General features: G+C 32.7%; 2 protein-coding genes across 2 annotated transcripts; both read right to left on the bottom strand.

The window, feature by feature from the left end:
• Positions 1-1278: 1278 nt before the first annotated feature.
• Positions 1279-1605, bottom strand: LOC116122957 (auxin-induced protein X15-like). Its single transcript, XM_031408761.1, has one exon. The coding sequence runs from the start codon at positions 1603-1605 to the stop codon at positions 1279-1281; it is 327 nt and encodes a 108-aa protein (XP_031264621.1).
• A 6941-nt stretch (positions 1606-8546) lies between these two features.
• On the bottom strand, positions 8547-8882 carry LOC116122958 (auxin-induced protein X15-like). Its single transcript, XM_031408762.1, has one exon. The coding sequence runs from the start codon at positions 8880-8882 to the stop codon at positions 8547-8549; it is 336 nt and encodes a 111-aa protein (XP_031264622.1).
• Between the last annotated feature and the right edge of the window lie 6938 nt (positions 8883-15820).

Raw genomic sequence — 15820 nt, forward strand, 5'->3', positions numbered from 1 at the left:
TTCAATTCAATTTCTACATGTCTTTAAAGGAAAACCAAGAGCAAAAGTTAACAGAGCTGGGATTCATCTAACAATATATATATATATTCATCTCTTTCAAGTACAAATTCACTAGTTTGTAGATACAATCCGATGTTTCGACATGAGAGTACATGTACCCAAATAATCAGGTCAAAAAATAATGGTGGAGAGGATTCATGGCACATGATAGTTAGCTTGCTGCGGTTAAAATGGCCGCACCCTTGCCGTTCGACGTTGAGAACTAAAATTTCTTGGCTAGCTTCAAAATCTGACATTCAAATATCTCAGGCGTGCATGAAAGCTTTATTGGACCATCAATCTTAAAATCAAGCTCATCGTCCTCCGACTGCTTCATGAGTTCTTGAAATGGTGGAAACGACACATACTTTACAGGAACTTCATATCTCTTAGCCTCTTCGCCCACGTAAATACCCACATACCCTCGTCGAATCTTTACAGTTTTATCATTCTCAGCCACCTGCACTAGTGGCCTCCGGTAACAGCTCTTCTTAGAAATAGAATGGCGGGAGACGAGCAAACACAGTTTCATTAACAAAACTTTTACTGATTCCATCATTGATTCCTAAGTAATCTCTGAAACTCACTTAGAATTTTAATAAAATAGATAATCTTTGAGAGTCAGGGCTATATATAGATAAATCCTGAAGCTGAAGCCGAAGCTTCAGATTCAAAATCAGGTGGGGTAGTGTGACAAAGTCGTAGCTTTATTGTCAACCTTGTGTGCATCAGTCCATGAAGTCAAACTTTGATTTTTGGCACGGCGTATAAATAGAATTGAGAGGGCCCTTCGTTTTAAGGTCCTTAACTTAAAAACCCACGTTCATAATCGATAAGCTATATTGCAAAACGGCCAGGCCAGGCCTGGTCCAGCTTGGCTTGCTTGCTAGCCCAGTGGTCCAAACTCGACCTTTTGAATTCACATTGCATGTCCGAGAAATACATTATCACTAGGTAAGCATCAATTTGTGTTGAATGCATGCCTTGAAACCAAGAGGTTTTTTAAATTAAGGAAATGAAATTAGTTCTTGATTGTTACACTGATTGAACTAAACGCATGCAGATGTGCAGACCCAAAAAAAAAAAGAATCATATAACCAATATGTTGAAGAAAGGATTTCCTTTGCTTTACAGTGACTTAAACAAAAGAAAACTAGGAAAAGAATATAGAATATCAATTGATCAACCTCGCTTAGTTTTGACCAAAATCTTTTCTATTAGACTGTTAATTTTGGAAGTCTATAAGCTCCTGGCAAGCTGAAGTGTTTGATCGAATATCTCAGGTGTGCATGCGAGCTTTATTGGACCAAAGATCTTTGTATCAAGCTCATCATGATCATGTGAATGCCGGATCATAAGTTCTTGGAATGTCGAAAACGATAGATACTTTACTGGAACTCCATATCTCGTTGATTCCTCGCCCACATAAATGGGCAAATAACCCTTTGGAACTTGAACCATTTTGGTCTTCTCAGACACCATTGGCTTCTTAGACTGGCTTGCAGCTGATATCTTTCTGATAAGTGAACCGATCTTTTTCAGTGAAAAACCTTTAGCTGAAGACATAATAGATAAATTAGAAACTGAAGAGGAAGTCACAAGCATACAGAAGCTCGTCAGCTAATTAGGGTTTGACACAAAGAAGTCGTAAGGGATTTCAGAATATATAGACAAGAAAGGTGACAGAGTGGTCGAGTAGTTTAAGCTTTAAAGAGCGGAGAATTATATCAAGTTTATGTTGAACTTGCAAGCTTCAAGTACTCGGGAGTTGGACTTGGCCAACGTTTAATTGGTCAAAACCTGGTAAGCATGAAGCATGCCATCGTAAATGTTAGCGAACTCAGCACAGGAAGCTGCAGCAACAATGGAAAATGGAGATTAAATTTTGTCACCTCTTTATGAGAATAAAAAAACATTATTAATGTCATAATCGTTATTAATTCATGATTCTATTAATGCAACGATTTGCACCAACGAGAAGTACGTAAGATTCAAAAAGAATCTACGTACATAAGAGTTTGTATAAAACCCAAATATTTGATACTTGATCAATAGATGGATAATAAACACAAATAAAAACAAGTAATCGCACAAGGAAAATGATTTTTAAAAGGGTTCGGATCATACAAGTGGTTCAATTGAACTCATTTAACTTTTTAAAAATTTCAAAAAAGTATTAATGTTTTATAGATTTTACAATTTTAACCTCAATTATTAATTAATATTTTTTAAACTTTTCTCTCTCTTTCATTTCCTCTTATTTTCTCTCATATTATATTTTTACTAATAATTATTTTATAGAATTTTAATAATGTTACGAAAAACTTATCTACAACATTTTAAAAATGTTATAGATTACAAACAAATCTACAATATTTTAAGAATGTTACAAAAAAGTAAGCTATAACAGTTTAAAAATTTTATGAAAAACGAATTTATAGCATTTACGAAGTGTTAGCTAAAATCATTTGTAACTACAAACAAGCGCTATAATATACTCAACAATAAATTTAAATAATTATTAATAACATGCAAAAAGTGTTACCGAAGCCTCATTTTTTTAGTAACACGGGCTATAACAACAGGGACAAAAATGCTACTGTTTATCTACGGTTGCACTTTCCGCATGTTACCATAGAAAAATTTCGTTGTAGTAGCTGGATACTTATATTCTTGATATGTGCTCTAATAATGATTTTTGACATTAAATGGAATTGGTGCTCTTTCTGAAAAGTTGGTTCAAACAAAGAAGAACGTGGTATATTACTTGGTTTATTTACTTGTGAAATTAGCATTGATATTACATGTTGCAACTGCAAGTGTTGAAAGAGCACTTTCTATAATGAAGATTGTGAAAAATCGATTACATAATCGAATGGGAGATCAATTGTTAAATGATTATCTTATTGCATATATTGAGAGAGAGATATTTGCTGGAATTATCAATGAAACAATTATGCAACGTTTTCAGAATATAAAAAATCGTCGAGGACAATTGTAGAATTAATAATTTGGTATATATAACTTTTAAAAGTACATTTTTTATGTTTATTACTTCAGTATATGTTTTATTATAGATTTATCAACTTTGATGTTTTGAACCCATTGACTCATAATCCTAGCTACGTGTCTATGGTTCGGATGCTTAATGTAAACCCTACATCCACAGTTTTTTTATTACTTCTTTTTTTTTACTGCACACAAGTATGACTTACAAAGCGAATAATTTCGGATCCCTAATTTAAGTCAAAATTACGCTTATATACTATTACAGTGACAAACTTAAAATTAAAGTTAACCTAAAGAGACTAACACATGGTGTGAATCCTTGCCTCAGGGATTTACCACAAATCAGATTCATTCAAAAGGTATGAATTATATAAATTCAGAATAAACCATTAATATTTTACGTGGATTATTTTTTGAACTCATATTAGATGTGTTAGTTTGCATAAATAATCGAAAGTAACATCAAATAATGCGTATATGTATTATGTTTTTGTCCAGGTTCTTGCTTGATTATTTTGACCTTATTAATGAGCAAACCAACTTACAAATGTTAGGGCCTGCAGAATAAATGCATGCCTTGAAACCAAGAGGTTTTTTAAATTAAGGAAATGAAATTAGTTCTTAATTATTACACTGATTGAATTAAATGCATGCAGATTGCAGACCCAGTTCCAGAGAGACTTGCTCAACGGCCGCCGCTATTTTCTAGATGCGTAATGTATGGATTAAGGTTAGGTAATGAGAAAATCGTCAATAAGACAACGGATTCAGGTTAGTGGCGGATCCAGAAATTTCACTCGATGGGGGTAAAAATTGAACAAAAAAATTTATGGGGGTAAAATGTCAAAGTTTTATAGGGGGTAAAATATAACTAAATATAAATATTTATATAATCCAAAGTTTTTTAAAGTTTGAGTGGGGGCCATAGTCCCCACGCGTCATTAAGTAAATCCGCCACTGATTCAGGTATATAGTCTGACTATTAGTGTTAGACTTTTACATAATAGTTTAAGTTTTTGACTTACCATAATATAATAAAAGTCTAATATTTGAATCTCTTATCGCGTCTCATGTTTGAATCTCTTACTTATTATTTTCAATTAATAAAATCAATTATCACAATTTTCTAGGTTAATCTGTCAGCAAAATCTATTGTTGACCTCAAAACTGAATCTATTTTGTTGAAATTACGAGCAAATGAGATTAAAGGACATAATTTAGTGAAGATTATAATTGAGTCAACATTACTTATATATATATATATATATATATATAATAAGGAAATATAATATTATAATAATACAGTTGATATGTTGGATCATATCTGTTGATGGAGATAGATGTTGGCTCTAACTCCTCACCCGTTGATCAAGTATTTAGTTCAAGTAGGTCTAACTCTAATACCATGATAGAATTTGAGATAGGTCTGACTATTCACCAATAACGTCTTGTTGAATGGGAGGATTACCCCCTCTTATAAACCAATAGGTATAAACATGTCTAATCGGTATAGGACTCTAACAAATATTCCGTATAAGAAGCCTATTAGAAATAAATATTAGAATTTGTTTGAGTGGTTTAGATAACTGTTATGCCTCAAAAGTCAAGCCTATGTCAGCACAATTAATGTCTCTTTGTATCAGCTGTCAAGCCCATAACTCCAAAGATATTCTCACCAACTTTATCTCATTTCAAAGAGATGAATGGACAAGAGCCTTCCATGTGTCAAGGCAGCTTGCAAAACACTCATTGCATTGAGTGTTTTGTGAATAAATGGATTTTTCTCTTCCCGAAGAAGAGAGGCTAGAGGCTGGGCTGAGATTGAACTTCAATTATTTCTCTCTGTAAAAACACTGTATTTCTTCATCTTTGTATGCCTTACGGGCAAATTCATAGAAATAGGGAGAGATCAAATAAAATAACAGTGGATGTAGGAGTCGCTTGTTGCATCCGAACCACTATAAAAACCCCTCTTGTCAATCTTTTATTTATTTTTTCTGCAAAATATATAATCTCAGCTCCATATTCAAATCTCATGGATCCATCACGTGTGTCTCCTGAGTCAGCTCAGCGTTTCCCACGTGCGAGTCGTTGGCGTCCAAAATCAAGCGTCAACAATAACTTTTTTCATTGCTAATTGCTGAGCATATCAATAGTGTACATCACTTGACACTTAACATATCGGAAAGATCAATGAGAAGGATACCCAGAATCTCTCTTTAGGGCCACTTAAGAAAGAAAGCGCAAAATGAAACGCAGGAAATCAAATTTAGTGCACAATCCATTGTTAGATGAATCCCAGTTCTGTTAACTTTTGCTCTTGGTTTTCTTTTAAAGACATGTAGAAATTGAATTGAATATATATATATATATATATTCAATTCAATTTCTACATGTCTTTAAAGGAAAACCAAGAGCAAAAGTTGACAGAGCTGGGACTCATCTAACAATATATATATATTCAATTCAATTTCTACATGTCTTTAAAGGAAAACCAAGAGCAAAAGTTAACAGAGCTGGGATTCATCTAACAATATATATATATATTCATCTCTTTCAAGTACAAATTCACTAGTTTGTAGATACAATCCGATGTTTCGACATGAGAGTACATGTACCCAAATAATCAGGTCAAAAAATAATGGTGGAGAGGATTCATGGCACATGATAGTTAGCTTGCTGCGGCTAAAATGGCCGCACCCTTGCCGTTCGACGTTGAGAACTAAAATTTCTTGGCTAGCTTCAAAATCTGACATTCAAATATCTCAGGCGTGCATGAAAGCTTTATTGGACCATCAATCTTAAAATCAAGCTCATCGTCCTCCGACTGCTTCATGAGTTCTTGAAATGGTGGAAACGACACATACTTTACAGGAACTTCATATCTCTTAGCCTCTTCGCCCACGTAAATACCCACATACCCTCGTCGAATCTTTACAGTTTTATCATTCTCAGCCACCTGCACTAGTGGCCTCCGGTAACAGCTCTTCTTAGAAATAGAATGGCGGGAGACGAGCAAACACAGTTTCATTAACAAAACTTTTACTGATTCCATCATTGATTCCTAAGTAATCTCTGAAACTCACTTAGAATTTTAATAAAATATATATTCTTTGAGAGTCAGGGCTATATATAGATAAATCCTGAAGCTGAAGCCGAAGCTTCAGATTCAAAATCAGGTGGGGTAGTGTGACAAAGTCGTAGCTTTATTGTCAACCTCGCGTGCATCAGTCCATGAAGTCAAACTTTGATTTTTGGCACGGCGTATAAATAGAATTGAGAGGGCCCTTCGTTTTAAGGTCAACTTAAAAACAACGGTACAAGTTCAAATTTGAAGACCCACGTTCATAATCGATAAGCTATATCGCAAAACGGCCAGGCCTGGTCCAGCTTGGCTTGCTTGCTAGCCCAGTGGTCCAAACTCGACCTTTTGAATTCACATCGCATGGCCTAGAAATACATTATCACTAGGTAAGCATCAATTTGTGTTGACAGTCAGGGGTTACGTGTCACCTCATTTCATTAGTAAGCATCAATTTGTATTGACAGTCAAGCTACGTGTCATCTCATATGAGAGTTACTTTATGTGCAAGACCACCCCAAGTCGACGTGTTGCTCTTTATAAGTATTACTTCATTAATAAGTTTACCAAGACAGTAGCAGTATATAAAGAGATCTCTCATCTTAATAAGAAAATCTTTTTGAATGCTTTATTTTCTAGCTATAGAAACAGTCTCATTTATACTTATAATTGTGTATGCACAAAAATACACAGAAAAAAAAGGCAATAAAATAATAGTAGACATGGAATTTGCATCTTACATCCGAACTACTTTAAAAATTTTCTGTTCTTCGTATTTATTTATCATTTTAGCATTAGTCCAGCACTAAATAATCGGTTTGTTACAAACATTTACGTAAATCTCCTCACGAGAATTACGTACTTCTCGTTGGTGTGAAAAATCGCATCAATAATATTATAGATGATAATTAATACATAGATAGATGATAAAATGGTATAATCATCATAATTAATTGATTGTGATAATTTAATTTTGACAAGCATACATTAATATTAGCATTTTTGGAGAGATTAAGAGATTTTATTTCCATTTCTAGGGTGTGTATCAAAAGTTTTAGAGTATGCAATAATGCAAAGGCCATTTTCTTATGGGGATATCTTCGTAAAGCAAAAGAATTAAAAAGTTAAAGCCTCTTCTATATTATTTCTTAATTGTTGTAGATTAAATAGGAGATAAAATAGTTAAGATCAAGAAACATTCGAATATGACTTGAAGAAAAATATTGCCATTTAAATTTTGATATATGGTTTTCAGTTCCAAGAAGCATTTAAATTGTTTCATGAAATTGCCCTTGGGTGATAGAGTGAGACGATAAGGATTTTTGGGTATATTATTTAAGAGTTTCTAAGTTTGGTTCTCCTTGATTGCTAATATGATTAATCAAAGTATGTATAAACTGGTCCGAACACTCTTAATCGCCAAAAAGAGAGAAAAAGTTTCATGAAAGATGTTACCTTATGCTAGCAACTTCAAAATCAAGCCAACTGGAATAAAGCAGAATATGAATAAACATCTATACTGAACAAGACAAGAGCTAATGGGATTTTGATGATAAAGAGAATGACACGTGTACGAATTAATTAATTTTATGAGTTAAAAGATAAAAGAAAGGGAGAACAACATTTTCCCACCCAAGGTTTGGCAAAACAACACGTTCCCACCCAATAAGTTTCAAAATGACACTTTCCCACTCTTTGTTAGATTTTGTTAGTGTTTTCTATTAATATTTGATTAAAAAGATAAAAATACCCTTAACTAGTGTATTTTTTAATTAATTTATTATAAATTAAAATTTAGCTAAACCAAAGTCTTTATTCAATTATTTATTAGTTCAAGTGTAAAAATATTTTTTTTCCTTTGTTTATTTAACTAATTAGGAATATTGATTTTTTATGTTAATTAGTAAAAATGAAAAAAATTATAAATTTAATAGATTATTGAATAATAATGATGAGATATTAATGATATTATAAATAAAAAAATATTAAAATCATTTAACTTTAAACAATTGCATAGCATTAATCCTAACTTTTAAGGTAGAAGCTAACTATTTTTTCTTTTTTGATTTTTTTACCAAATAAACAATTTATAAAGTCAAATATTTAAGTGTATTTTCATATTTTCAATAAAATATTAACGAAAAACATAATAGAACCTAAAGAAGGGTGAGAAAGTGTTATTTTGAAACTTGAAAGGTGGGAAAGGTTGTTTCGCCAGTTTCGCCAAACCTTGGGTGGGAAAATGTCGTTCTCCCTAAAAGAAACTATAGAACTGTGAATATTGTAAAATTACAGAGAAAAATACTGTATCAAGAAACAATAAAACCATACAAACCCGACTTTAGTTTAGAGTAATATAACTAACTGAAACCCTATTTATAAATTAAAGAATGAAAAAAAGTGAAAGAAATTAATTCTAAAAGTTCTTGGCAAGTTTCAGTAACTCATCGAATGTCTCAGTTGTGCATGTAAGATTTATAGGACCATCAATCTGAGTGTCAAAATCATCACCTACTGACTGCTTCACGAGCTCTAGAAATGGCGGAAAAGAGAGATATTTAACTGGAACTTCGTATCTTTTAGCCTCCTCGCCAACGTAAATAGCCACGTAACCTCGTCGAACCTTAACTGATTGATGATGATGATGATGATGATCTTTCTCATCGCTCATTACTAGCCGCCGGTAATCTTTCGATTTCTTTGAAAGGCTTCCACCGCCAAGAATCTTCTTGATGATCGAACTGAATTTCATACTGAGAATTTCTTTTTCGGAATTTGCTTGGAGAGAAGATGATCAACAGTTTAAGCCTTTTGCTTAATAAAACAGGAAAGAATAAATAGAAAATTTTATGACAAACATATATAGAATCGAGTGCAATTAACGAGAAGAATCTAAAGAATAATCAAATAAAAATTTTAAGTTAATATTTTCCATCCTGATTTGGGATTCGTTTGGTATAATTAGAGTATCAGATATGTAATATGTAAATGTAGTAATTAATTTTCCTAATTAATCTCTGAATCCTGCTATATTTAGTTTACCTTCAAACAATCTTATTTTATTTAGCAAAATTTCCCCAGGTTATTAAGAGTTTATTTAGTTTCCCTTATGTTGGTAGGTTTATATTATTATATCTATATTTATAACTAGAAATTTGGTCTAAACAATAACAAAATAATACATAGTAGCTACTAGCTAAATAGAATTACTCTTGTTTGCAGTCTTGGACTATTGGGTCAAACTTTGCCCAGGACAAAACCCAATCCACACTTCAGGCCCATGCATATTGACAACCAAAGGTCCAGCTATGGTTTTAAATCAAGTTAATTAGTTTTAATAATCATAATTAATTATTCATCCAATTAATTTTAATTTAAACAAAATTAATTAATAATGGTTTTTCTTTTGCAGACAAGCTAAAGCAGATTGATACATTAATCAAAGATGGGGTTTAACTAATCATGTCAATAATAAAAAAATAAAAAAATAATAACATCAATAATGCAACAAAATAAATAAATAATTAATACCCAAATTAAGTTTAATTTAATAAGCAAAGATGTGTAAGACAAAAAATGTTTTTGTTTTTATATATATATTTTTGTTTTAGTGTTTTTGGCATTAAACAGGAAAGGATAACTGTTTTTGCTACCCAATTCTTGACAATAACAGGTGTTGCTGTAACAATACAAGGCAGCATTTAGGGTTGACTTTGAAGAAAGTGACACATGGCATGATCTTAGTGGATAAGTTGGAGGACACAAAAACATCATAAGTGATGGCCCACCCACTTTGATTAGAACGTGGGAAGACATTGGAGGATCATTTGGTCCCACTATCAAGATTCATTCATCGTATTCTACAAATTAACAGTTTTGTCGTTTATGACAAAGGGAGGAGTACTAAATTAGCTTAATCTCGATTAATCGTTAATTATACTTAATTAAGACGAGTTTCAAATTTCTTTTCAAAAGAAAATTAATACAAAAAACCTCTTAAAATGACTTGTCTTCTTAAATTTATTTTTTCTTTTGTCACACTAGAGGTTTTACTTACATGTACCTCAACTAATCTCTCAAAACTCTAAAATTGTCAGTCGGATAAGAGTTAATACAAAAATCTCTTAAAATGACATGTCTTTTTCAATGTTTTTTTTTTTTCTTTTATCATCGAGGATGTTTAAGCTAACATATATGCACCTCAACTAATCTCACGGGGCCTTGGGACTGTGAGTCGAATAAGAGTCTCAATGACAACTCTTATTAGTGTCTGGAAAGACTCGAACTCAGGAGCTCATAGAACCTCTTTTTTGCTCTTTTACCCACCGACCATCCAGTGATGGTTGTCTTCTTCAATGTTTAAGTTTAAATTACGTCTTAAAATAAAGATATAAGAATAATTAAGTAATTAAGAGGAAGATAAGTAAGGTTAAGGAATAAAAATAAGGTTAAGCACGTGGAGACCATTTGGAAAGGGTATGTCTTTTATTCCTTCTAGAATTGATAAAGGGTTTTGCAATTAGTTTTTATTATCTTAAGGGAGTTGTTAATTACTTGGCAGGAGAAAAAACATTATCCAAATAGAAAATTATTAACTTTGTAATTATGCTTTTAATTTGGTTCAGTTAAGCATGATAATAATATATAAGCTTAATGATGTGTATATTAATTAAACTAAGTTCCCATGACCCTCACAATAAGGAAGAGAAAGAAGCAGCCAATGATGGGAGGAAATAGTGCTGTGTGCTTGCTATTCATTAACAAATAATTATATATAAAATAAAAACCTTAATGTCATCATTTCATGTTTGTCTCTGAAAGCTGAAGTTCATGGACCAAAGTTGAAGCAAGAGACAGAGATTTAAAAAAAACTCTTTGAAAGAGAAAGTGTGTTGCAGAGCGGCATGCAAAATATACTGTTATAAAAACGCAGTACAAATTATGGCCATAAAAATCTCGGTCTAGTTAGCTTTCAAGAAACTAAAAAATTCAAATGCCGAAAACTGAACAAGTTGGAGGTCCTGTTTGTGAAGAGAAATTGAGAGCATATGCTGAAACTTTGGTTGGTCCAATTTGGCATCTTTCGTACAGTTAAGGGTGGGAGGGGCTGGTCCCGATTGAATGAATAAGAAAACGCAGAGAGATTCATCAATGTTTTTGAAAGAGAGATAGAGATAGCACGCATGCATACCTAAAGTACGGCCATTCAGGTTCTTTTGTTTTGTTAATTAAGGTTTAAGTAATTAATTATAGGAAATGGCATGGACAAATAATATTTACTGTGAGTTCAATGGAGAAAGTTATCTGGGTTCAAGGGACCAATTAAACAGGAAAAGCTTCCCGTTCAGGAAAAGCAAAACTTTACCTACTCCACTTAGTTTAATTTGGCTTTCACGTTGCTTTGTACTTCATAATATTAGTGTTTACTGCTAATAATTTCCCAGCAAATAATTTCTAGGTTGAGCTAGGTTAGAGTTCATAATCATGAACAGATTCTTATTGGCTACTAAGTGAAAGTATATCTATGTCACAAAGTAGGTTCTTGTTCTTATAATTAAAAAGCTATATGGTGCATGCACTAAAAGAAGTGAATAATTTGAACTAGTTCATTGTCTTTATTAAGATTTAATTACTTAAACTATAGTTTAGGTGACTGTGGGGAGAAAAGGAGACATGGGCATCATCATTCATCATTTTGTTCACAAACAAACCTCAAATAATTGAAGTTAAGAGAGCCAATGAGATATATTAGCAATACGAAAGTCTTTACTTTTTATTAGTACCCATAACTGCGAGCAAAAACATTATAATGCTGGCTCTTGGAGTTGGGGTATAGATCCTAAAGCTACAAATCCTAGGTGTAAAGAATTAAAGTCTGTGATTTGGAACTCGAATATTTTTAATTGTGAAAAGATTAAGTTCAATGAAAAGGCAAGCCAGTCGAATGATTCTATATAGTTTTATTTTACTCAAAAGTCTGAAAAGTTTGATCATAAAGAGTGCTCCACCCACCATTTTATTTGTTCTTGAATAAAGAAAATCAAGTCTCGGATAGAAATCTGTGAAAGTATTAATATTCTTTTTGCTAGTTATGGGTTAGCTTAGTCAATTGGATCCCATGAAAAAAGCAAAACCCGTACGTAGCAACAGCTAAGATCCTTTTATAGAGCAGCCTGTTTCATGAAGGAAAGAATTAATTCTAATTCGACCTATTGTCTAATGCAGAAGCCAACTGGGAAAGTTAAATGACTGTTGAACAACAAATTAAGAGGCTCAAACTACTCATTCTTCATCTTCATCTTCATCTTCTCTAAACTTTCAGATCAGATGTGAACTCATTTTTCTTTTGGATCCTTTCAGTTCCTTTTCCTACTTCTTATGATTTTAATTTTATTTTTGAGAGACACCAAATATCATGTGGGGACATAGACCATAACCACTCACTGTCACTTTGGTATTTCTTTTTTGCTCACAAGTACTCATTGTTCTAAAGTAGGTATACATCACCAGTGGAATGCATGATTTGACTGTAAGTTAAATAATAATTCATTAAAGATTTCATATAGTTTGTGTGTTTGTTGAATTTTATAACTTATGGTAGACAAAAGCCTTCTTCACACTTCAATTTTGTACTGCTAACTGCTAAGTTTACCACTCTACGCCTAGAGAACTATTTAATTCCACTTGCATATTAGTGTCTTGTCACTTCTCAAATTGATAATTTAGGTGTGCCAATTAGAATATATATATATATAGGGGTTGAATTAAATTAATTCGTACAAAGTTTGGTAAAGAAGATAATTGTTTGAGCTCTTGGCTGGAGGAATGTCCCCTTTATTGAAAATGCAATAATGTAGGTACCTTCAATTAATATTTTTAAATTTAATATATTCAATAGAATGAAACAACCAAAGGGATGTAATAAGACAGGGCTGAAGCTTAAAGAAACCGAATTAAGTTATAGCTTTCAATTTTAATTAGGGAGCTAGGTAGCTAGAGTCATGTTCAGTAGTTAAAATCATCCCCACTCTGCAACAAATTACAAAATACAAAAGGAAACAAGTCAAATCCAGGTGAGAAGTCAACTGGAATCAAAGCTACATCTGTGTCTCTGGAAACAAGACACTCTTGTTTGTATAAGAGATTGTAACCCAAAACGCCAGAACGTGGATCAAATGTAATTGGTTTGAAGATATTTGATTCCTCAGGTAGAGCAGTGGCATGAAAATGCAGCCAAGTGACAGTCTTAAAGGAAACCAAATCCGGTGGCCTGTGCTCGTATAATAAGAGCAAGTGTTCAGCCTAATACCTATGCCTTAATCCTATAAATAATAAGTTAATGTAATATTTTTAAACCTTCGTTTAACTTTCGACCAACTTTATAAACAAAAAAGTGTTTAGGTAACCCCTTAAACTTGCTGTCTTTGCAGGTCCACACACTAGTGAAATGCTGCTAATATCAATTCAAAAACCCCACTTGAACAACCAACTTACCACTTATTAGAAAGTGTTCAATCAAAAAATATAATGGAAAACTACATAGGGAAAACCAAGGCATCCACAATTTGTGGCGTCTAAGACAGTGGCCAAATTAATTATAAACTATATATTTCAGTGTAGAATTTTCCTGTATACACAGTAATCACTTTGATTTGTCCACTAATTTATAATTTATTTGAGTTAAGGACTTTTTCCCACCCAAATAATGGTTTAATGACATTTTTCCACCTACAAACTTTTAAAATACTATTTTTCTACCTAAATTTATATTCCAACGACTAAAAGAGCAAACTCGGTCCAGACTGTTGAGACTTTTGAAGAAGGGAGGTCGATGATTCTTTTGAAGATGGAAGGTTGGATTGTGATGGTTGGGATTGATCGAACCTTGACATAGGAGGGGCGGTTACGCAAACCCTAATCGCTCAATTGTCAGTGATTGGCAAGGTCGGCAAGAGTAAAGTTTGAGAGGTTTTGGTAAGTGATAATCATGGAAGAGAATAGTGGTGGTATGGGGTTGCAATGATACCAAAATAAAAAACATAATATAAATTTGGATAATAAAATGGTATTTTAAAAGTTTGTGCGTAAAAAAAAAATCATTAAGCCATTATTTGGATGGAAAAAAATCGTTCACTCAATTTATTTATAGGTTATTAACCTATATAAGGCAATAATAATTCTTAAAGGAGACAGTGATCATCGTTGGATTTGAAATCTTAAATTTGGTAAAACAATAATTTACATTCTCACCCAACAACAATTACTGGCCCGGGGCCAGGGAAAAAAAATATACTGGTAGAGAAATAGCAATCAACTTACTTAAAAAGTGTATATATATTAGTTGAAGGCCTTGGGATATGTAAGTTCAAGCTTTTTTGTTCCCATTGTTTTCCATGTCCCAATGCACTTATTTTCTCTGCTCTTTTCATCTTCTCTTCATAACAAAATTTTCAATGCCATGCCTTAGGAATTAAGTCCAGCAACTTCACACTAGCGACTTGTTTTATTGGCTTTGTAATTCATAAGGTTTGATCACTTATTAATAAAGATATCAGTGTTTGTATATAATTATATACATGTTCTTCTTTTATTTCTGATATCTTTTTTGTGTTTTTTTCTTGACATCCCAGTTGTTTAATTTGTCTCAATCCTTCTCTGGAAGTGGAACCTGCTTGGTTTTGCTGTTTCTGGGTTGTTTGGTTGGCAAGTTTGAAGTATAAAAATGTGTCCGGGAAGTGGAACGTCTGAATCTCCAGGGAGTATAAGCAGTGATCAACTATTAATTACAACGGAAGAAGATGACAATGAAGAAGGAAAGCCAGCAAAACCTGAAAGAAAATTCATGCAGGGGTTCTTTAGACATCTTCCGATGAATGGTCTCCGTGGACTGCAGTTGCACGAGGCAAGACTCTCTTTCTTGCTTTCTAGCTTGTTTGTTAATTTAGTTCTCTTGACGATCAAAGAATAAAAAAGGAAGTTTAAAGCTTTACAGTTCATTCTTCACATGTCCAAAATGAGTTTATGCATAAAATGGTATGTGCTTATGAAGGAGGAAAGTAATAATTTTCTTTCCAAATAAGCGCTTTTGACCTAATTTCGTCATTGCCTTTCATTAAAGCATGTACTTATGGCAATGACGTGCTTCATTATTTATGAAATAAAAGGTTTAACTTACTGTTGAAGCAAAATAGAAATCAAAAAAGATTTGAACAAGTTTTCAGAGCAATAGCTTTCTTTTTTCCCTTTTTGTTGCTGCTTATTTTGTAAATGAACGCTGATATTTATGTACTGGGTTGAGACCATTTATAGTGGAGGAAGAAAAGAGAGTTGTGGCCTGGCTGTGGCTAGCAAAAAGATTGTCATTGTAGCTAATATTCTGAGGTTTTACTTATGGTGGAGATTCTTTTTTTTTTTTTTTTTTTTTTTTGTGGAATGGTGGTAGAGATTCTTTGTGTCCTTATAATAAAAACCATGTACGTGCCACTTTGAAGAATTGACCAAGATGTTTGCCCAAACAAAGAATAGCCGGGTATTCAGGAGGGTAGTGGATTCCACTTTAGGCTAAACACTTAACACTGTACAGAGTGAGTGAGATTTCTTTAAGTGAAACTTTATATATAAAATATTTTTATTTTGACTTTCAAGAGTTTAAGATGATGACCAGTGGAATGCACTAAAAATGAAGTGAAA

Source organism: Pistacia vera, unplaced genomic scaffold (assembly GCF_008641045.1).
Source record: "Pistacia vera cultivar Batoury unplaced genomic scaffold, PisVer_v2 Contig139, whole genome shotgun sequence".
Classification (NCBI taxonomy): Eukaryota; Viridiplantae; Streptophyta; class Magnoliopsida; order Sapindales; family Anacardiaceae; genus Pistacia; species Pistacia vera.

What these genes read in the sequence shown, in the direction of transcription:
- LOC116122957 (XM_031408761.1), bottom strand. Translation starts at nt 1,605, where the DNA reads ATGTCTTCAGCTAAAGGTTTTTCACTGAAAAAGATCGGTTCACTTATC.
- LOC116122958 (XM_031408762.1), bottom strand. Translation starts at nt 8,882, where the DNA reads ATGAAATTCAGTTCGATCATCAAGAAGATTCTTGGCGGTGGAAGCCTT.